Source organism: Mchenga conophoros, linkage group LG7 (genome assembly GCF_057382185.1).
Source record: "Mchenga conophoros isolate Kocher_MC1m ecotype Shallow Benthic linkage group LG7, M_conophoros_male_GT1.1, whole genome shotgun sequence".
Lineage (NCBI taxonomy): Eukaryota > Metazoa > Chordata > Actinopteri > Cichliformes > Cichlidae > Mchenga > Mchenga conophoros.
In genome coordinates, this window is record NC_140532.1 from 8,902,067 (window position 1) to 8,924,403 (window position 22,337).

The 22,337-nt window shown below is 42.7% G+C and overlaps 3 protein-coding genes across 11 annotated transcripts in view; 1 reads left to right on the top strand and 2 right to left on the bottom strand.

Annotated features, from left to right (window-relative positions):
* Window positions 1-437: 437 nt before the first annotated feature.
* prr5a (proline rich 5a (renal)) lies at window positions 438-10,300 on the bottom strand. 5 transcript variants are annotated; one of them, XM_085281886.1, is made up of 13 exons: window positions 10,012-10,300; window positions 8,722-8,767; window positions 8,113-8,284; window positions 6,827-6,957; window positions 4,448-4,573; window positions 4,281-4,361; window positions 3,768-3,816; window positions 3,591-3,648; window positions 3,400-3,491; window positions 3,174-3,314; window positions 2,588-2,723; window positions 2,221-2,493; window positions 438-2,134 (listed from the first exon to the last, which is right to left on the bottom strand). In XM_085281886.1, the coding sequence occupies exons 4-13, from the start codon at window positions 6,955-6,957 to the stop codon at window positions 1,839-1,841; spliced, it is 1,383 nt and encodes a 460-aa protein (XP_085138012.1). In that variant the 5' UTR covers window positions 8,113-8,284; window positions 8,722-8,767; window positions 10,012-10,300; the 3' UTR covers window positions 438-1,838. The 5 variants fall into 5 exon arrangements, with proteins under 5 accessions (XP_085138012.1, XP_085138013.1, XP_085138014.1 ...); XM_085281887.1 differs by having other exon boundaries at window positions 10,184-10,286; XM_085281888.1 differs by lacking the exon at window positions 10,012-10,300 and adding an exon at window positions 9,191-9,446.
* Window positions 10,051-15,114, top strand: rad52 (RAD52 homolog, DNA repair protein). Its single transcript, XM_085281890.1, has 11 exons — window positions 10,051-10,338; window positions 12,647-12,748; window positions 12,872-12,965; window positions 13,045-13,112; window positions 13,190-13,308; window positions 13,400-13,475; window positions 13,562-13,794; window positions 13,891-14,051; window positions 14,469-14,540; window positions 14,619-14,855; window positions 14,933-15,114. The coding sequence occupies exons 1-11, from the start codon at window positions 10,291-10,293 to the stop codon at window positions 14,992-14,994; spliced, it is 1,272 nt and encodes a 423-aa protein (XP_085138016.1). The 5' UTR covers window positions 10,051-10,290; the 3' UTR covers window positions 14,995-15,114.
* A 217-nt stretch (window positions 15,115-15,331) lies between these two features.
* Window positions 15,332-22,337, bottom strand: part of LOC146569540 (serine/threonine-protein kinase WNK1-like) — a 32,517-nt gene continuing 25,511 nt past the window's right edge. For all 5 annotated transcript variants that reach the window (XM_085281874.1, XM_085281877.1, XM_085281875.1 and 2 more), the window contains 13 exons: window positions 22,200-22,316; window positions 22,002-22,115; window positions 21,871-21,919; window positions 21,612-21,755; window positions 20,551-21,503; window positions 20,382-20,453; window positions 20,151-20,243; window positions 19,722-20,040; window positions 19,383-19,560; window positions 19,101-19,294; window positions 18,847-18,987; window positions 18,513-18,742; window positions 15,332-18,383 (listed from right to left, as the gene is read on the bottom strand). In XM_085281874.1, the coding sequence (XP_085138000.1) occupies window positions 18,021-18,383; window positions 18,513-18,742; window positions 18,847-18,987; window positions 19,101-19,294; window positions 19,383-19,560; window positions 19,722-20,040; window positions 20,151-20,243; window positions 20,382-20,453; window positions 20,551-21,503; window positions 21,612-21,755; window positions 21,871-21,919; window positions 22,002-22,115; window positions 22,200-22,316 (2,967 nt within the window). In that variant the 3' untranslated portion in view covers window positions 15,332-18,020. The remainder of the gene's footprint in view (window positions 18,384-18,512; window positions 18,743-18,846; window positions 18,988-19,100; window positions 19,295-19,382; window positions 19,561-19,721; window positions 20,041-20,150; window positions 20,244-20,381; window positions 20,454-20,550; window positions 21,504-21,611; window positions 21,756-21,870; window positions 21,920-22,001; window positions 22,116-22,199; window positions 22,317-22,337) is intronic.

The window sequence follows — 22,337 nt, forward strand, 5'->3', positions numbered from 1 at the left end:
CAAACACCATCTGCTGTGCTGATAAAGGTTACATGATGTAGCTGAAAGGATTTAATAGTTCCAAGATTAACCCGAGGGGAGTTAACAATAAAACGAAAGCTGACTGACTTCAGCATTTCACTTATAAATATAAAATGTAAATAATGTGTTCTTCCTGGTCTTTTTGTTTGTTAGTTTTTTGTTTTATTGAAGTGGTACAGGTTTAAACTAGGGAGGGGGATTTCTACAATCTTGGTTACAACCTAGATTGCAAGTGGAACTTGCCTAAACATAAATAAATAAATAATTTAATTAAATAAATAAATAAATAATAATCCAGCTTCAGCTGCAGAGCCCCCCCCCCCCTTCCTAAAATCCAACATATGTGTTGTACAAAGGCAGAGCAGACATTTATTTCTAATAAAATGCTTTTTTAAAACAGAAGAAGATGCACCATGTTTTCTTTTTATATTCCTCAAATGCATTTATTTCTCTTTTACTGGGCTAGTATTACAAATTAATACAAAGTACAACTCCAGAGACATCATAGATTGTCAAAAAAGTAAAGTACAAAACGCTTGAGGTAAAACATCATTGAAAAAGATTCAGTTAAAAAGCCCTTATTAAAATTTAAGTTCTTTTCAAGGTAAATGCTCACTTTACAGCTTCTGGAAAAAAAATACAAATAAAAACAATGCAGTTTTATTTACAAGATAGTGGTGGTGCAAAATACAGTGTGTGAGACAACATTCAGTCAAAATCTTCATATCTTTGTTAAATGTAAACAATAAACATTGTCCTGTTCGCCAAAATGCCGTCACACTGATGTTTGCTCTGAAAAGACTCTACGAGCGCCGCTGACGCATGAGAGCAGAGGAGCTCATTACTACCCGGCAAAAAATATGAAACTGTTCGACATTACACATTTACAAAGCAAATCCACGAAATGGATTGTGTATGAAAGGTTTCTCTAGGTAACTGTGGCAGCTTTCTCCTCTGCAGAGATAAGAAAATCCTTATCATTTCAAATTTTACTCTTACTTAAGAGCACCTCTGTGGGGCAACGGATAAGTCTGATAACACTCCGTAGTTTTATTAGTTTTTATATTGTTGACAAAACCCATCAAGAAAATAAACAGTGTATCAGTCTGGGTGTGACTCTCACCTAAGCTCATTTATTCCTAGACCCAAGTCTTTAGAACCAAGTTACAGCAGAGACGTTATAGGAGCGACACTTTTCTGCAACAGCAAACATGGTGGTAAATGTATAACGTCGGGGGGGAAAAAACTTTTTAAAACATTAATTTATTATTTAACTAAACTTTTTATGCAGTTTTTAAGGTAATATTTCAAAATAACAGTCTAAAAGATGTGAGTCAATGGTGGCTATGAAATAGTGAGACTGCTCTGTGGTTTCACTTTACATATAATATAAGCCAACACTTCTGTAGTGCATAAAAGTAGAAATGCAAACAAAAGAAATAAGGAACGTTACAGTCCAAGTGTGTGGCTTACTGATATGTTCAAAAAACAATGGAGCACTTGTTCATAATCATCAATTCATTGCTCATTGTAGTCTTTTTAAGAGATTTTTTGTTGATAACAGTGAAAATGTGAAGTACCATCAGATGCATCCTCGAGTCCTTTAATAGCAGTACCACTTATCTAACAATCGTGTTTTTCTTGTTTTTAAGAATGAAAATTTCATTCAAAAGTGAAAGCACTTGGAAGGAACTAGTTAGGGAAACTTATCATACTTCAGCAAAAACCCCAAAGCTAAACAGTAAGATGGTACCCATTCAAAATGTACGATTTCTTGCCTCCAGAATAGGGGGGTGCATCCCTAAAGGCAACCACAGTTACACAGTGCTCTGCCTGCTCTCGTGGCTGAGGCTGAGCCCCATCACCTCTGAGGAGTGAGATGGGAAATCAATAAATATCCCGTCTGGGCCTGAGTCTGCAGACTCTAGCACTTGTCCAATTATGGTTTCAGGGCTGGATGATTCACTGGGCGGCGTAGAGGATGCTCCCTTACTGAGATCAGTCATTGTTGTTGTGGCCTCGGTGCCATGGAGAGCTCCTGAGGAATGAAGCGGGAGGATGGAGGGAGACAGCAGAGGCAAGTCCATGGCACTGGCTCCAGCTTGTACTATACCTATGAAGGAGATAATAGTGGATTATTAAGGTTTAGCATATAATGATGCTTCATAATAATCAACACAGTGAGGACTACAGTCGTACCGTTGAACTGAGAGCCCACACACAGTCTGTTGGAGGAGGAGCCAGACAGTTCTGATCCTGGGGCCAGGTCAGCATAGGCCAGTCCTTGCTCCTCCAGGCACGATGTAATCTCACAGGCCGAGTGACGCCGAATTCCTCCACTGCCAACCGAGTTGGCATCTGGGTCATACTCAGCCACTGGGGTCAGCAGCAAAGGAACATTGTAGCTCTTTGATCGTACCACGGGGTTTTTAGACGGTTGATCCGCTGACTTGGACCAGCCCCAAGGCTTCTCTGAAACACAAGAGGGAAAGATGGGAAGACGTTATTAAGCTTCACCAACCCTTCAACCCTGAAAACTGTTATTTTTATCCCGCTTCTGCCTCACCCAGAACATTGCAGTGAGCTTCAGCATCATCTCCAGAGTAAAGCCCATGGGTGCCCAAATAGGGCGAGACCACCTTCTGAATCAGTGACTCCAACCTCAGGTATTCCTCAGTCACACCACGCGGCTCATGGACCCCCTAAACACAGGCATTAAATTTTATATTTAGCACCATCATACTCACAGATCACCCCTGTGGGCTGTTGGTGCTTAAGTTTAGAAGAGGAAAAAAAACTGTGTGACAATAAAAATATATATTTGTTTGAATAATGTTTGGGTTGCATGACTAAAAACTAATGCATTAACACAGTATGTCACAACCAATAACCAGCAGATCAACTAATAATCAGTAAATTTTATGAAGATACGCCCAACTAAAAGTAATTTACTCAGAAACAACAGCAGTGTAGTACTTCTTTATCTTCATGAACACCTTCAGAATAATGCAATACAATTAAACCTTATCATTAATGTTAGAAACAAGCTGGGCCAAAAATGCACAACAGCAGGTGTTTGGAAACAAACTCAGACTCGGTGCTGAGCAGCACATAAGGAAGCCATGAGCTTGGCTTGATGCCTGCAGGCCTACCTGTAGGATGAGCAGCATTTGTGTAACAGAGGGAGGCACACGGGCCCGCGGGCGAGACAGGGCGTCCTCTAGCTTTACGCTGAGCACTATGGTGTTCCTGAAGTGCAGCAGGGCGAGCTGTCGGACAGAAGGCTCCTTACCCTGCGCGCAGAAAACAGCAGACAGACTGAGCATCGATTCAATAAAGGGCTAGGACGGAGATCAGACTCTTGAGATGCTCGCCTACCTGAACTGGGTGGAAGATGGCCTGCAGCATTGAGAGAACATCACAGAAGAAGAAGTCCCAGGTCTCTGCCAGAGAGTCAAGTAACTTCTGGCCTGCATGGATCCCAAAGGAACATGCTCGAAGCTGAATTAAGCTGATTTCCAGTGAGATATGCTAATTTCTATTTATTTATTAATTTCAAGATTGCCTACCTTCATAGAATCTTATTTTGTCCCGCAGGATGACCATGCCTTTCGTTAGCAGCTGATTCTGTGAAAAGAAGCCAGTAATTATGAATCACTGTAGAACTGCTCTCCAATTCCCGTCTCAAAGAGCTCTGAATTTAATACATCTGAAATAAACGTCCTGTTTTATTTAATGTGCATTACCTGAAGGTATTCTGTGAAGAAGGACCCCAGCTCAGTCTTTAAAAGATGTCTGAGGAAAAGGGACAAATGAATAAATACAGTTAGAAAGATAATAAGTGGTGTTGGGCTAATTATGTGTTTATAACTTTGTAAAAACAGTGCTTGGCAGCCATGTTATGTTCAGATCCGTCTGTGTAGTTATAGAAAAATGTGTCAACCTCCTTGTGACTTTTCTAGAAATATGTTTACCCAGCTATAATGGAAGCGGATACAAGTGATGGGTCTGGTTCAGAAAGATAATGAGATATCTGACATGACCACATGACTCCCCAAGCCTACATGCTGTACACTACACACACAAACAAACCCGTTCACGAGAAAACATTCAGTCAACACATACAGCACACACGGTAATTACAACGATTACAGCACAAAATGACATCAACGGTCTAAAATAAGGAAGTTTTCTGAGAGCAGTGTTTGTGTGCGAGTGAGTGAGTCAGTGAGTGGGTGAGTGTGGCTGTTTACACTCACCGGACACCCTCATTAAGAACGTAAAGTTCATTATCCGCCAAGCCCTTCTTTTGGAAGACTGCTATCACAGCATTATGGATGCTGCAACATAACACACACACACGAGCTGGTGTAAATTAAGAATCTCCACACACATTTAAACACTACCTTTGTCATATCTTGTGTACCTGTTCCAGGTGGCGTTGGCTCCTGCCCTCTTCTGCTTCTCCCCTCGGTCCTCCGGCGAACTTTTCTCACTCTTCCCCAGCTCACTGAGGCTGGGAGAGCTCATCAACTTCAGCCGGTGCAGAGTCCTCATGAGGCAAATGTAAAGGGAGAGAGACAGAGTATTCTAAGTACAGGACGGGAGAGAAAGAAGGTCAGCCGATGAGCCGACACATACAGAGACACACAGAGAGGAAACACGAGGAGGCTGTAGCTGTAGGAGGAAGGGAGGAGAACATAAAAGGAGAGAGTATGCACAGGAAAAAACCCAAAACATAACAAGCACAATGACAATACAAAGAGCAACCAGTGATAGAGGAGGAGAGATAAAGGACAGAATGATGCATGGTGAGATGGAAGCGGCACATTAAGAGCAGGATGGGTGGAGCTCAGCCGAGAGGTGGGCCACAGTGTCGCTGTACTGCCTGTCTCAGAACAGCAAAAAACAATAGCACGCACATGCTCGGGTAGAAGGTGGGGGGGGGCGTGCAAGCTCTTCCTCCCTCCCTGGCTCTCTGTCGGTACAATACAGCTATTGATGCAAACAAATATTTATGCAGAGCACAGATACCAGAAGGAACTGCATGGTAAGCAGCCGGGGCTTTGTGAATATTACTGTACGCAGATGAGGTGGAGGAGGAAGTCGTCCGGCTTTTAAACAACAGCAGAAACAGTGATAGGAAGCACGGACACAATACAGAACAATAAAAGAGGCTTTTCCTGCTCTCCCACAGCTGGTGGCGAGTGCAGCAGGATAAAAGTAAAAAGTAGCACAATATGTGAGACAGGAGCTTGACCAATATTAGATTTCTTATCTTCTTCTTTTTTTCTTTTTTTTGTTGCTGTGGGGTCAGATGAGAAGATTGATATCATATTTTTAACCACTGAAGCTAAATATGCAGCTACAGCCAGGAGTTGATTAACGTACTGCAGAGATATGAACATATGAACATATATAGATATGAAGGGGGAAGGGGGGGGGGGGGGGGTGATTGCATCTTATCAAAAAACAAGGAATGCATTTACAAGTTTAAACTTATTTTGGATTTTTTTCTAATCAGGGTCAGAAATCTACATATATTCCCTTAAATTTTTAATAAGTGGTGCTAAAGGTTCTACAGTGTTTTTTAACTTTAAAAAAAGCCAAGGCCTGTTAACTTCCTGTTAGTTGTTATGATTACATATTTGGAGGAGTAAAGCTTAAGTTTTCAAACCTAAGAACACAGAAATAGCTGTCAAGCATGGTGGTGGGGTTGGTTTGCTGCCAGTGGTACTGGCAGTGGTAGTTTATATGAACCAGTTTAAATGAACTATACGAATTCTGCTAAGAAGAGTGATCTAACATCCAGGCATTGTTATGCCAGAAGCTTGTTGACAGATACCAAAAGCATCTGGTCAAGGTGCAACTTGTTAAGAGACATTTAATCAAATATTAGTGAGGGAGTATACATGTATTTGAGTGTGTATGTATACTTTTTGCCTTAGAGAAAATAGTCCTTAAAGATGTATGGTGTATCATTCCAACCTAGAAAAAGTTCAAAGAAATTAAAATTCTAAAATTACTGTGACATTCGTGTCCATGATGAGTGTTTGTAAACTTCTCTGCACAACTGAAGGTTTTGGCGTCTCTAATTTAGAAATCATCTGTTACCACCCTCAAAAAAAATCCACAAACCTCAGTGTGAGCAGTTTCATGTAGGAACTACACCTGCCAGCAAAGGAAGCACGTGTGCTGCACATTAAGATTACAGCTCAGTGAAGGGAAACACTGATGTTTCCATCTTGTAATGCTGTCAGAAGTACCAGCTCTGGGTGAACCCCCCCCCCCCCCTTTAAGAGGCACAATTCCCAAAATGTAATGTAATTCGCGTATACCTAAAATTTAAGTGCATGTTTTAACACATTCATCAATCTAAAATATCCTAAAAGTTTTTAAAAAGAGAGAGAGAGACAGAAAACACTGTTTGCATATTTTTAGGAGGACCTGGTGAAAAAGAAGAAATGATGAGTTCAAACCCACGCAGTCCTGAAACTCTCTGCTGACAACACAGCAGTAAACAACAGAGCCCCCCCTTTCACACCCACACACATGAAGACAGAAAACATGGAAAGCAGAGTGCACAAACGAATGAGGTGCCCATACATGAGGAAATGAGTCAATTAAACATCCCACCAGGACATCATTACCATTAGACCAGCATGTGTTTCAGCTGGTTAATGAAATCTTCTGGGACAGACATGGTGTGATTTCTTTTTTCTTTTTGTAAATGCTTATAAATATTTCATGCATTTTCCAGGAGGCTGCACGCTGTGAAATGCTAAGCCCAGGAACTGAGACTCACCTCCTGATTGGATGCTCATTGCTGCTGTCCAAATCCGGGCTCGGAGGAGGGGGCGAGAAGGTGCTGAAGTTGAGCGACAGGGGTCGAGGGGAGGGCCGGGAGGCGTGCCTCCGCCGCAGTCCATCAAGCATCTGAAGTTTGCGTAAAAGTGGAAATGTCAACAAAAGCTAGCAGGAGGGATTAAAATTGGATCAAGGAGCTGTGTGAGGCATCGATGAGAAATGTCTCAAGTGCAGTCATGAGCCATCTCCGCCCTTTACTTTGAGAGAGCAAGTCAAGCAGGGAACATTAAAGCGGTATAAGAGACACAACACAGTAAAGCGAAATTCACGGTCAAAGGGGCACAGGATAAAAATCAAACCCCACATCTGAGACTTCCTCACAATGAGCGCTTTCTCTTTCTTTATTCTCTACCTGACTGTCAGTTCAAAACCACAGAGGAGTGTTTTGCAATCAAAGCTGGGCTGACCTCCAGGGTTTGCACACGCATTACATCAGAGGAAAGAGAAAAGAGAAGTGCATGTGTGTACACGCATCAGTCTGCGCCAGTTATTCCTGTAAAAGCGTTACAGTTGCTCTCAGTTTGGGTGTCTCCCTATAGAAACGTACTGTACAAAGTAAAGCACCATCCCCTGGTCAGAGGGGAGAACAGCAGTCTGGGTTGTCACTCTACAGACAAAAGAGCCAACACTAGCCTCAACATGTAAAGCACAAAGAGAGGGGGGTGCCTCGTGTGTTTTCAGAAGAACCGGCCGTGCAGTTTAATTAGAGTAAGATCACATCTGAGTCAGCAGCGCTGGCTGCTCACTGTCTACCCGGAATGCCATGCCACGCCAGTCTGGGCATTTCTGCTTTTGTTCACCCCTCCTCCTTGGCTTGTCTTTTAGGGGCGATTCCAATAAGATCGATGCCTCTTTAAAAAATTCAGAAAAATTATCCGTATGAACATAAATTTATTTTCTGCTGTATGGATCTCTCCCCGTGCTTCCGAGCTGAGCCATTCCACATCATACGGCCATTGAATCGGCCAGACACGCAATCAACAGTCCACGTTTATCCTACTGGGAGGAATGCACCGCCAGTCGTGCGTACGTGGATGTTTTATGTTTTTAAAAACCTGTGCGCAGAACACAATGAAGCAAAGTGCCCCGGTAAACAAAGCCACCGTGTAACGAACACATGCAGATGCTGCATTTGGTCCACCTTTGGATAAAAACTGTATCATAATGGCCACAAAGTTGCCGTATGTCATGCGCCTCTGCCCGCCCACTGTAGCCCGCACTCACCGTTCCTGATCCTGTCGTGTAGCTCCTGCTGGGATGAAACGGTCATGTAGTGCTGAGGGGAAGTGTTTACTGTCCGGGTTCATCAGCGGCTGCCTCCTGTTCTGTTACCCGCCGGTCTGCGCACCCTCACGGGCATCGGGGTGCGGGCGGGCGGGCGGTGGAAAGGTCCGACCTGCGGGGACTCATTCAGTAAGAAGCCAGAAGAAAGAACCGCCGCTTGCTCGCTCCGGCTCGCCCCCGCTTTGTTTTGACGAGATGCAAACGCGAAACCTGGACGCGTGGACGCGGCCACGAGCAGCGCGTGCACGTGCGTCCGTGGTTATAGCTGTATGTAAGCGGGAGGGGATAACTCCAATGGGAAACAAGAATAATGGCAGAGTTTAATTCCGGAGGGATGATTTTATTATTATTAAGACGAAGACTGTAAGGATTAACACACAAACCGGGGGAACACTAATACGCAAACAGTGTGCTAACACTGCAGTGCACAGGTGTGCAGTCAGTGGTGAGAAAGGCCTTGCTTTGCAATATGGCCATAAACAGAAGATAGTAAACACAGTTTCCAGCTCTGACCCAAATCCACGCAGTTTCACACAGGGGGAGCCTTACCATCTGTGAGTGCAGATGCGTGTGTTCTCCGGATAATCCCCTTTTTCTGTGGATGAGATGTTAAAAAAAAATAAGGGTGGGGGTGTGGGGGCAGTCTTGTGGGAAACTGTAAGGAATAAATTTTGTTTTCTGTCTGCAGTGCAAAAATCCTGGCACTCCTATACATGTGACAGAAAATGGCTCTTGTTGGATCAAAGAGATGCGTTATAACTTATAACACGGTGCGTTTAGCTCAGATTGTTAATAAAAGGGAGATTGTATTGTCCCATACAATCCCACGAGATTTAGTGCAAACACACACCAGCCTGATCAGCCTGCTATTCCAGCTAAAACAGGGAAAACAGGTAGAGATCTAGAGCTCTTGCAGATATTTAATTAACTGCACAAGGAAGACCAAACAACAAATGCAAAACCTTTAGCTTCTGTTAAAATTTTAACTGCATTAATCAAATCTCTCATAGCTACTTACATTCTTTTGCAAATCTCCTCTGAGGTCACTTTAGTGTCTGTGGATCAGAGCTTGTTGAAATAGAGGTTTGGCGAACGGAAAATGTTCCCTGTGTGCAGAATCCAAACCTGTTTAACCGCTTGCATGCGGTTTGCATGCTGTTATATGCAGGCTTTGTGTGTCCATGATAGCCGATTGAGTTCTGAAGCTTGCATTATGTTTTTTTTTTTATTATAAAGCTGTTTTCCCTACAGTGCTATTGTAGTCATTTGATTATTTATTTTAAAGCTTGGAATCATTACAGATAAACAGTCCACAAGGCACACAAACCAGACAAGGGCCAGCGTAAAAGATCATATCAAAAGCAGTGAAAAGTCTCCCCTCTAATAATCTCGTGTTGTAAACACTGTTTTATTATGGAATAAGGAATATAATGATTTCAAAGATTAATTAAGGAACTCAAAACCAGTGTCTGTAGAGACCTTGACCTGAGGATGTGAGGTCAAAGAATGTGCCTCTAGCCACACCCTACGGGTAGTATCACCTGCCTTTGTCTCTTCTGCACACCAGTTCCAGTCATTAGATGGGGCATACTCAAACATAAATATTATTAGATATTTACAATGAAATATGCATTTAAGCCCACCTCGTCATTTTCTATATCTAGCCCTCTGAGAGGAAATATGACTTTCATGGCGCATCGTTTATGTTTCAGTGGATGTATATTTTTTTTAAACTATCATAAATAAAATAAAAATTAAATAGTTGATTCTGCCTTTAAAATATATAAGTTAATAATTAAATTTTGCATGTAAACCCAGTAACCCCTAGATTTCAGTTACTTGTTTATTTTCCAATAGGCGTGAAGGCATCATAAGCTCCTCCTCCGGTAGTCCGAGCGGGAAGTTCAGAAAGATGGCTGCCTCTTTGAAATAATATTCGTGTTTTCTGTTGCTCATTCAACACAGAAAGCAGTTTAGAGGGACTGTAACCGGCTAGTTTGTATGCACTGACTTCTATCGGGTGTCTACGGAGGTGTCAGGCTCATCTCGTGTTGTTTTATCGATAAGTGAAGCCAGCTTAGCCTGTTTTTCCAGTGACTGAAGAACATCTCGGCAGTCATGTCCAGTGAGGAGAAGAGCAGCTCTGCGTCCAGGTGCTTCGGACAGGTATGTGGGCTCCATGAGACTTCTCAAAAGCTAATTATTCTAAATTGGACACAGGTGTGTTGAGTTAAATTAGAATGATAAAGCACACCAGTTTTTGCTTCCAGTCCCACTGCTGATAAAGTTTTGATTGAAACGGGTTGAAGCACAATGTGTGTCAGTCTGAATGTCTGTGACTGGACACTAGAGGGGACCGAGTTTATTTATGTAGTAGAGTATCATAGTTTTGTATTTTCTACAAAGTTTGTAATTTCTTTTGAAAGTTTAGTTTTTATTTTTCTTCCGGTCCTATACACCCTAAACCCCCCGCTATGGTCTTTCCTCTTTTGTCTGGAAACTCCATCTTCAGCATCCTTGGTCCAATATATCCACCATCCGTCCTCTGCACACGTCAAACCGTTTCTAACCTGAGATGTCGCTCTGATGTACTCATTTCTAATCCTGTCTATTCTTGGTCAACCTCAATGAAAATTTGAGCACCTTCACCTCTGTCAGCTCCAGTCACACCTCCTGTCTTTTTTTGTCAGTTCACCTTCTCCAAACTAAACATCGTAGCAGTTCTCACGACCATCTTCTAAACCTTACTCTTCATTCTTGCTGCTATTCTTCTGTTAAAAATCACTGCCACTCCTCTCTATGGGCGCACTTTGATATAAAGAGGGCTGGAGCAGTGAAACACTCCTCTCTATTATTGTAAAGGACTTCAACTACACATTTAATCACTAGGCGATCTTAATATAAGAAGAAGAAATGCAATTTCAACAGTGTGTCTCAGTTTTTCTACATCATAAAGAAGATGCTGTCAGCCCGACTCTCAAATTGTAAGAAATAAATGTGCAAAATTAGATAAAATGGTCCAGTAGCTCACTGCCTAGACTCTCCTGTAGTGATAAAACAGAAACCCCCAAAAGTTGATTCAGTTCATCTGGATGTAGCGTTTTCAGTGGGAGAAACGTTTCGTCATTCATCCAAGTGACTTCTTCAGTCTATGTCCAGATGAACAGAATCGACTTTTGGGGATTTACTTACCTGGATGATTGAGCATGCATCAAGACGATAAAACAAAGTTTTAATTCACAGAAAATGCCTGGTTTCTTTAGTAGATGGTGAAAAAATAGTTTTCTGTCATTTAAATGCTTTTCTATTGCTTAGTTACTCTGATGTGATATGAATGGCGGTAGGGGAGATTTTAATCAGTGGGAACATTTTTTCAAACACATGAAAATACCGTAATAATTCCAAAATCTATGCCCTGAAATGGAGTCTTTGCCTAATTTTTGACTCGCCTGCCTTATAAATTGAGGAAGTGCAATTTTAAAAATATTTACAACAGTGATTGAAATTAAAGAATACATTTAAAGAGGAAAACAAAGGAAAGAGGAGCAGGAAGCCATAATACAGAAGTGTGTGAGGAATCTTAATAAGTCTGAGGGAGGAGAAGCTCTCCTGTGTCTGTGCAGTAGAGTGGAGCGTGTTCGATGGGTTGCCGATGATGGAGAGGTTTGTTCAGAGACCTCCGGTCTCTCACTGATTCACATGGCTTCAGATTCTGGGCAATAATTGATCCAGTCTTATGGATTAGTTTGTTGATCTTGCTGGCATGTCTGTTTTTGCAGAAGTCTTTCTATTTTATTATATTTTCTTTAACCTCCTAGGACCTGGCGTCCACATATGTGGACATCACATTTTGGGTTATTTAGACCAAAATACTCAATTTTGCTCTACAGGGGCCTGATATCCACTCGATTGAAATTTATACGAATATCCTCATATGTGGATCTCATTTTTGTTAGAAACAAAAATCAGGTACCGGTAAAAAAAAAAAAATCTGGTAATTCTTTGTCTTTACATTCATCAGGTCCCAATCAGCCCAAATAGCGAAGAGAAATTAAAATTGCATGCCATGAAATAGTTCGGGTCTTAGGAGGTTAATGTAACTAAAATAATTTTTTAACTTCCACCTTTAGTTCAGTTTTATTTTAATATTAACAACCTTGGATTTCGCCTGTAACCTGCACTTCCATATTAAGTTGAAAGGATTTGCTGACCTTCCTGGAAGGCCCAAAGGTTGCCGAGAACAGCTTGTACTCTCGGTGGCTTTTTAATGTCTGAAATGAAGTAGAACACAAAGCATCAGTGATGAATCACTCTTTATGTTATTAGTGTAAACCTAGCTTCCTGCACCTCCAGAGGATAATAACTGCCAGCCAGTTTCACTCAGGTCATACAAATGTGACAACAATGTAAGCTTGTTTTCATTATTAATGGTGTTTCCGCTGTGTGCCTTGCTGACACTGGGGTGTGTGGACAGTTTACCTACACAGCTGAGGAGTACCAGGCGGTGCAAGATGCTCTGCGACAGAAGCTGGGACCGGAGTACATCAGCACCAGAATGGCCGGAGGAGGACAGAAGGCAGGTCTTTGTTTTCCTCTGCAGCTAGAAAAGCTGCCTGCACCTCAGACTGGGGATGTTTCTTCACTATAACATGTCATAATTTCATTTTTCAACTTCAAATAGCTACTCTGATTTCAACAGGTATGCTACATTGAAGGCCATCGTGTCATCAGCTTGGCCAATGAGATGTTTGGATACAATGGATGGTCTCACTCCATTTCCCAGCAGAACGTTGGTATGACTCGTTTCACAGCTTAGGATCCAGGTTTACCTTCTCACGCTCAGACTAACAGTTTGATGATTTTTGTTGGCAGATTTCGTAGACCTCATCAATGGGAAGTTTTACGTCGGTGTCAGCGCGTTTGTTAAAGTGCAGCTCAAGGTTGGGTAAATGAGCCTCTTTTATTTTTCTGCCTCCCTCTCTTCCATCCATATGAGTTCATGTTGCTTTTCCTCCAGGATGGATCGTTTCATGAGGATGTTGGCTACGGAGTCAGCGAAGGACTAAAGTCGAAAGCTCTGTCACTGGAAAAGGCGAGGAAGGAAGCGGTCACTGATGGCATGAAGAGAGCTCTGAAGTATGGGAATTTACTTATATTTAAAAACATGCTGGAAATATTATTTTATTTTAATCATTAAAAAGTTTGTTTTTCTTTTTCCTATGTTTAGATGTTTTGGTAATGCTCTTGGTAACTGCATCCTGAATAAAGAATACCTCCTAGCCATTAACAAGATCCCCAAGCAGGTCAGGATCAACATTTAAAGTATCATTTTTAGTTTTCAGTCTAGTCGGTTTTTGGAAGCTGATTCTTGTCACTTCTCTACACAAAGCCGCCACCTCCTCTAGATCCAGCCCGGACTAAGCGTACTGAAGGTGAGCCGTCGGTGGAGAAGGCCCGGCTTGGCAGTCTGCTCCGAGAGGAGAGTCTTATATCAGCACCGGTTCCTGTCAGGACGCCGCTGGAGCCCAGAGTCATCAACCAGAACCAGAGTCATTCAGAAGTTCACACTCCCAATGCTGCCGACGCTGCACCTGGCATGAAGAGTGAGAACATCAGCTCCGGGTAGGAAAAGCTCTGGTTTTCCCTCATCTTCTCGACATCTCCTAATTGCTGTCCTCTTCTAAGCTCTGGTGTCAACTCTGTGGATGTTGTTGTCAGGTCAGAAACACACACAGACCCCAAACAGCTGAGAAAACTCCGACAGCAGCAGCTTCAGCAGAAGTTCAGGAGAGAGATGGAGGCCAAGAAGCTGCAGCAGAAGCAAGACCGAGCCAAATCTGAGGAGGAAGAGGTCACTATAGGACAAGGATCCAGTGAAGGTAGAGAGAATATTTTGATTTTCTTTTATCGGTTTAGTTTTTATTGTTATGTTGTGATTATTGTATGGAGGGTATATGTCAGAGGCAGGATTTACGATTATGAATTTTAATTTCCTTTTTAAGTCTAGTTTGTAGTTTTAGTTGGTTTCAGTTTTTAGTTGTAGTTATTTAACTCTAATAACCTTGGTATAGAGTGATTATAGACTGGTAAAATGCGCTAATCGGTTTTTACACTTTATTACAGGGGAGAGATTAAAAGTAATACAGCAACACTGAGGTTTGGGGTAGATTTCTACTCTGAGATGGAAGAAAAAGTTGTCAAAATAATCTCACAAAAATAGTTCAGCATGTCTTGCAGGTTGGTTTGGCTCTTACAGTTTGAGACATCCTTTCCCCCCCCCTCTTTCTGTCATAAAGGGGTTCCTATCTTCGCAGGTGCTGAAGCTGAACTCAGGAAGTCCACCAGCAGCAGAGACGTGTATTTAGCAGGTGCTGTAAAGGCTCCACATACTTGGACTGTGTGATGAGGAGGCCTGCATCTCATTTCCAGTTGGTCTTGCTGTGCAGATGACCCTGAGCTCTGGGATTTCACTCTTTATGGGATTGAGGATCTGGATGTCCCTGCGGCTGCCCCTTCACCCAGAGGAACCCGGCCCAGTACGCCTGGGAATCATCAGATGCAGACGCGCAGTAAAACCCCTCAGAGGACCGCGGATAGGCGACCAGAGGCCCCGCCGAACAGCAGAGGACGGGAGCAGGCTCAGTACAGACCTCAGCAGCAGAACCAGTATCAGGGCAGACCAGGTGAGTCAGATCAGTCAGTGAATGAGCTTCAGTGCTAAATTCTGTCTGAAACTCACTACTACTTCTCCAATTTTCAGGTGAAGCCTCGAGTCCGTACAGACAAGGACAGTTCATGAAAAAACGCAGGCTGGACACCTGACATCCAGCCACTATTTTGCTTTTACTTCACTTTGTACATTTGAAATTGTAAAGAATTGCTGCTTTATATACATCTGGATACATGTTTTCTGATTTTGTTAAAAAATAAAAACATAACCAAACTGGGAATCCTGCTAGATTTATTTGAAAAAGTGAAATTTAATTTCAGATAAAACAAATAAATGATACTTTTGATACATAACTTCTTAATTATCTTTAGAATGTAGCCTTTTGTTCATGTTGAAAGATTAAGACTTTGTTCAAAACCAAAACAAAATCATCAAACATAACAAAAACTAACCATGATCTAATTTTTGACAAACACACATAAACGTGCCTTTTACCTGATTTCTTTTATTATTTTTTTTAAGTTTTGTACAATGTGAAAAACATACACAAAACAGACACTGGATCACAGGAAGTCAGTAAGGGGGGATCAGAAATAAGAGTATAACTGCGTGTCAGTAGGCTCAAACAGTACTGTAGAGATCTGTGATAATTACTGATATAGCAGAGTAGCATATGGATGTTAACTTCTTGTGGGGAGCTTGTGCTGTACAGTGGTGCACTGGCTGCCATTTGTAAGATTAAACACCAGTAAAGTCAGCATGCAGAACTCATACACTGATAGTCTCATACTGAAGTTGTGCCTGTGATATTAATGAATAGCAATTGAGCAGATCAACACTCATAAAAAGGCAAATAATAAAAAAACAAAAAATCCAATATCAAAAACATTGAAATCCGTAACAACCCTCATCAGCATGCAAATGTGTCCAATACCCCTCAGTCCCTACAAAACTTTGAACATTGCATATTCTGCATTGCAGTAACTTGTTTTTTTCTCTAGAGAAGTTCAACTATTCATTCAATCTACAAGCAGGCAAAAAAACCAAAAATCACGATGACAGCATGGCACTCGTGAGGTGGTGAGATAGAAGTCGGGTTAGCGTGACAGAATTTTAAACCTTTGCGCAGCTCGCTCACTGCCCAAACAAGTTCTTCTATGAAAAGGTTTAATGATAAATCTGGAAAAACAAATACCATCCAAACCCGCGTACACATGTGCCAAATACAAATACACAGCTGATCGAACAACCAACACAAAGGTAACTGTAGAGAGGAAAGAAACTGTCCACTTTACTCAGTGTGCTCTTTGTCCTGCATGCGGCACCTACCTCAGTTTTGCATGCTCTGAGCTGGCTGCATCTGGTGGTGTTTAAACTGTATACTGGTTTAGTAAACTGGTTTTCTGTAATACAGTCACAGCTACAGGACTGGATGGATCTGGAACTTCTCATTAGTGAGGATGCAAGGCACTAAAGTGTTCCTCATGTTTACAGGTTAGAGTGCATGTGCATTTAGAATGGGTCACAATGAACATACTCTAGTGAGAGCAAACTGAAAGCATTTACCTCACAATTATATTTACAATAAGAAAAAAAGAAAGAAAAAGCCAAAAAAAGGAGGGGGGCAGGGCAGTCATAAAGAGACAAGCTTAATAAACTGCAGGATTATTCCTGCATGGCGAGTATGATACCAATAACAACCCTGCAATTGCACTTTTTTTTAATATTCCTTTACATGTTGTTTAACAACCTTTAATAATAATTACAGTGAAACAACATCAAAATCTGATGGCTGAATACAAGTCCATAAAGAACGTTGTTGTTTATTAAATATACGCATACAAAAAACAGACCACAGAAAGAGAGAACCCCAGACACTTGTGATTTCAGAGGCCACAGCTAGATGTTATGGGTAAAAATATTTTGGGACATATGAGTTCAGTAACAAGCTGTTTATACATGTACTGTGCACCATCTAAGAAAAGAAAAATGGATCAAGAAGTGGTCTCGCTCCCCTCAAGAGTATGAAACCCTCCTCAAATACTATCCTGACAAAACTCTTACTTTGTATGATATGATAAGCAGATTATGAACTGCACATATCTCACAGCTAAGCACTAAGTGAAGTGGTTTAATGTGTCCCTTACCAAAAAGAAAAGGAAAAAAAAAAAAAAAGGGGGGGGGGGGGGGGGTCACCCTGCTAACACCTAATACTCAGATTGTGATCTACAGCAGCATCACCTCTTCAATTCTCTGAATGGTGGTCAACATCAGGACCACGTGTTATTATCTCGCAGATCTACTCGCATGAATAAATCAGTATGATAGACAACTCGAGTCACACAACACCAGACTTTCACAGAGACATAAATATGTTTAACATAGAATCATAACCCAGTCAAGAAATGTCTATGTACAAAGCCAATGTGTTTCTTTTAGATTAAGGCCACAGTTACAAGGGGCAGTTTGTCGATTATGCTATTATTGCATTTTTATTGGGATGTATTCGTACTGCTACCCTCCATCACACTCCAAACTTTCCAAGTCTTTCTTCTCCTAAGCATCATTCACAGTAATTATCCATCAGGGACAAACCAACTATCCCACTCTCTGTAGACTCACATTCTCTCCTCCTCCTTAACAGACAACTTAACCTACCCTCCAAACCAATCCCAGCGAGTTCGATGTATAGTCTGTCTGTGTGCACACAGATTTCTGTGGTGGACTACTGGAACAATCTTAAGTCCCAGCTCAGCTTAAAGTCCAGACAAATAAGGATATGAACCACAATCCCTCACCAACTTCTCCCCTTCAAAGATCGGCTCTCCAGCAACATCTTTGGCTGCTGTTCGTTGTGCCTTTGGGCCAATACGTCACAGCTCGTTTCCACAGCTAATGGCAGGATAAGTGTGAGACTTTTTGTGCTGTGGGTGTGTATTGCACTTTCCCTCCAATTGCCAGACAGACTTTGTTCTGCCTGAGAGGACTTGAACCACACAGGTCAGCTATTAAAGAAAAAAAAAAATACACAATGATAAAAGTTAAAAATAAAATGCACAATACCAAGCCAGTTAGCCAGTAAGCCACAAAGAGAGGCTGTGATCTCAGTCTACAACTGTCTGGTCCCCTCTGCCCTGTGTGGCCCTTCATCTCAGCCTCAATCAGGGCTCAGACTGGGTTACGTAGGCCTCAGGTTGGACCCTCCAGGGTTGACTGATTTCTGGGGGGTTGATGTAGTTCCCACTTGGTAACCTTGGTGCAGAGACACTGGAGTTGCTGTAGATGGCTGGTACTGTGTTAGTGGCTGTCCCGGGTTAACCATCTGGCATGTTGGTGTGGGTCCTGCCCACTGAGGAGCACTGTACGAGACTGAAGTATATCCGTACCCCTGGGCAACTGGACCCAGGGAGCCTTTGCGAGGACCCAAAGAAGCAGAGGGATTGGTTGGGTTGGGGAGGTGAGTGGACGTGGTGTTGGAATGTGGTGGGCCGAGATAGCCTGGAGCTGAGAATTTACGGCCAATGTTGGCTGGAGGGATGATCTGCATTGTTAAAGAAAAATTGTTATTGTTCAATATGCACGATTAGTACTAAAAAAAAGTAAACATTAAAACACAGTCATGAAATACTTTGACTTTTTTTTAAACATTCAAAGAATACCAAATGCTTACATCAAGTCCCAACCCTCCCTGTGCTCCAGTTTTAGGGCCTCTCTTCCCCTGGGATTGGCTGATGGCATCCCTGGCCCAGTTATCCACCAGTTGGTGCAGGTCGTCAGTGAAGGTCCCCTTACCCTTCTGGGTGTTAGAGCCAGCAGGAGGGGCTCCAGTGGCCTGGGACAGGGTAGAACACTCAGCCTGCAAGTGTCCTGAACCATTTGTGGAGCTAATCCCACTTGATCCTAAATATATAGACAAGAGGCATCAGATGTAAACTGAATTTTCTAGTGCACATCATAAAATTCAAATGAAGCAGCTGACTGTTAAAAGCTGGAGTTGCACATACCTGTGGAGCAATTGCTGAGGCTTGGCATGGATGGAGAGGATGTGAGCTGTGACCGTGTTACAGACTCTGCTGCAATTTCTGAGGTCTCTGTTACTGAGGCTGAACTTTGCTTTGGAGGGGACTCTGAACCTTGGCTCTGAGCTGAAGATTACAATACAGATTACAATCAATATTTAAACAAGAGAACACTGACATACTCAAAAAAAGAAAAAACAAAGGACGCATAACAAGAAACAGATTGTGTATCATATTACCTGAGTGTACAGGGCTGGGCTGTCCACTACTGCGAGCCGATTTGTGACTTTTGCTTTTTAGCCTTCGTCGTCCTCCAGGCATGGCCACAGCAGGGGAGAGCACAGAAGGAGGAGGAGTTTTTCCCATGCGAGTGAACAGGCCCTCTATCTCCTCTTTCTGACGAGCCTGCAAGGCCTGAATTTCCATCATGTGTCTGAGGAGAGACAGAAAATTAAAGCCAAATTTCCCCTGAGCTGTGAAGCAAAGTTTACATAAGACAGGACAACAAATATGTAACATACTTCTCCCTCAGACGACTGATTTCTTTTTGCAAGGCTTCATCATCAGTCTCCGAGTCATCATCATTCCCACTACTATAATGTGGATGTGTGACATGAGAATCAGAAGTTGAGGATGATGGTCCATTCTGCACGCTGCAGTCATGTGTTGGACTGGAGCTAGCTGCTGGACCAGGGGTCACTGGGTTAAAAATAAATAAATACATGAAAAATAAAAGGTCATTACTGTGTTATAATAGGTTAATCTCTATCAACTGGTGTGATTAAAATAACGGATTATTAACATCAGTAGTTAAATAATTTATTACTTAATTTCACACTTTTTGTGAACCTGCTGCACACCTGTGACTGAAAATCGTCCCACTTTAGAGCCAGTGGCAGCGGTTGGCTCAGATGTCGCACTGGTGCTCGTGGACACTGTGAAGCGCCCAATAGTGGTGGGCTGACTCTCAGAAACAGAAGAGCCCCCATCGACAGCATTAACTTCAGTGAGTCCTTTAGGCAGAGGAGATGATCGGTGAAAGGTATTTTCTGGACTGGAGGGAGAGGAAGAGGTGGAAGAAGAAGAAGAGGACGTTGAGGACGGCGTCTGGGAAGAGGATGAAACAACACTGGATGGATCTTGAGCACTGCTGGTTGCACCATCAGGAGCAATAGAGACCTAAGTATGAAGGAAGAGATCATTTTAATAAACTGAGCTTGATGTTTTATGGGATTTAAGCTTCTAAGAATGAATTAGGCACATTAATTTAAGCTGGAACTAAAACTTACTTGGAAACGTCCTACAATGACACCATTGCCTTCCTGAACCGTCTCTGGACTTAGAGCTCTTCTCAACTGTGCATCCAAATTATCTAGGGGTTGCTGTGGTTGCATAAAAGATATAAGGAACACGTTAAGTAGTACATCAGCATCCTATGCTAGTTTAAAAAAATAAAATAAATAAATAAATCAACAGAGCTAATGGCACAGGAATCATTGCAGAGACAATATAGCCCTAACCTGAGTTGGTCCAGGAAATGGGGGCACATCAGACGAAGCTGTAGAAATTTGGTCAAAACCCCCAGGTAAAGTCTGAGCCAGCATGGAAAATTAAAACATAGTTGTTATGACACATCATCAGAATAAAACAGTGAGTGATTTATTTTAGGATGGTGCATTATTCATTAACCTGTGCTCTGGGCTTCGTTGGAGGAGTCTGGGCATGTCCTGCCACAGTTACAATCTGCCCTGGAGTGGTTGTCGGGCCCAGAACACTTTGTGCCCCAGAGGTGAGGGGAAGATTAGAAGGGGGCACAGAGGCAGGTCCGGGTGGAGGGGAAGAAGTCCCAGTGGGAGGAGAGGAGGTCCCTGCATTCTGACTGGAATCCAGTGCTTGGGAGGCAGAGCTCTGGTCTTTAAAAAGAGACCGAAGCTTCTGCTCAAGGGCATGGATGTCATCTCTGCCAGCGGTCTTTGTCTGAATCTCAGCCCCTTCTGACTCCACTGGCTGCTGCTGGGCTTGGCTTTGGTTGGTGGGGAGTGGGGGCTGGGTGGCTGTATTCTGTGGTGCATGGTTGGATGAATTCACCGGCTGAGAACATGCAACAGCACTATTAAATGGCTGCTGCTCTGGTGCAGGAACACTTCCAGTAGTACTGGATGAGCCAGAGGAGATAGAACTATTGCCCAGCTGAGATCCAATTACAGCAGGGACAGAGGGCTGTGTAGATGGAGGAGAAACAGAGGAAGGAGGGACGTTAACAGCTATTGGATACTGTGAAGGGGTCGTTTCATGGGAGGACTGAGGTGGTGGACTGCAGTCACTCCCAGCAGTTTGGGGTGGCACAGACACTGGTGTAGGGGAAACCCTCCCAGGTGAAGCTGACGAAGGTGGCGAGGATGCTGCACCAGACTTCAGAGAAGGAAATGTGGGAGTAGTGGTGGAAGCTACAGACTCGACAGAAGTCGTGATATTGTTAGAGCTTGGGACAGCCTCGGAGTGGGGAGTGACTGATTCTTGCTCAGCAGCAGAGGCATCAAATGTTTTGCCTTTCTGAATACGAGTCTGCTTTACTTCATTAAAGGCCTGCTGGAGAGTTGCTGATGGAGCAGAGAGAGACAGGCCCAATGACACCAAAGGAGCTGTAAAAAAAAAAAAAAAAAAAAAAAAAAAAAAAAAAAGAGGATGAATTGTAAACAAAAAAGACATTTAAATCGAAAGCTACAAATAGATAAATAAGCTCCTTTCACCTGTAACAGGCTCTTCTCCAACTGAGGTATTGGTTGAAGCGCCTCCAAAGAACTGCTCTCTGAGTCGAGACTCTGGCACTGGGCTGACGATGAACCTACGTCCTGCTGAATGCACCACCTGGGCTGTAGTGCTGGGGGAAATACCTGGGGGGGGGGGGGGGGGGGGTGTGTGTGTCCAAATATGAGTGTAAAGTCAAAAACAAAAACAAAAAAGAAAAAAAGAATTGAACAAAGCTATATTTCTGACACGTTTGCTTACCTGGTAGCATGGGAACAGACAACTCAGGTTGTTGTTGGAGGTCACTCATCTGCAAAGAGAAAGAATCATAGTGAGGGTTCGCAGGCAGTCATAGTTATTCACCTAACAGGAGACGTGTAGTGAATAAATACCTGAGGAAAGCTGTCCTTCATGCGCTCTCCTTTCTCATCAGCCATTTCTATGACCTCACGGATATGGTCAATGAATGATTCTCGCTCAGTCTCCAAGATGAACTCACTTTCAACCTGGAAGAGAAAACGGAAAAGATCAATAGCTCTGAATAAACTATGTGAATATCTTTTGAGTGACAACTAAAGAAGCACTACTACCATAATCTGGGCAATTTCTTCTGGATTATCTCCATCAAGATCAAATCTGAAGGTCACCATCTTCCTGTTGTGCGTTTCCAGCTGGCACTCTGCTACTCTGTCTCCCATATTAGAGATCTGTGAAACATTTACTTATAT

Bases quoted from the DNA above. Each gene is read 5' to 3' on its own strand.
- rad52 (XM_085281890.1), top strand. From the start codon at position 10,291: ATGTCCAGTGAGGAGAAGAGCAGCTCTGCGTCCAGGTGCTTCGGACAG. The intron at 12,749-12,871 runs GCAGGTCTTTGT...TGATTTCAACAG, and splicing joins TGGCCGGAGGAGGACAGAAG to GTATGCTACATTGAAGGCCA. The intron at 13,476-13,561 runs GTCAGGATCAAC...CTCTACACAAAG, and splicing joins TTAACAAGATCCCCAAGCAG to CCGCCACCTCCTCTAGATCC.
- prr5a (XM_085281889.1), bottom strand. From the start codon at position 6,957: ATGCTTGATGGACTGCGGCGGAGGCACGCCTCCCGGCCCTCCCCTCGA. The intron at 3,817-4,280 runs GTGAGTGTAAAC...CCTTTTCCTCAG, and splicing joins GTTCTTAATGAGGGTGTCCG to ACATCTTTTAAAGACTGAGC. The intron at 3,315-3,399 runs GTAGGCGAGCAT...TTCTGCGCGCAG, and splicing joins CCATCTTCCACCCAGTTCAG to GGTAAGGAGCCTTCTGTCCG.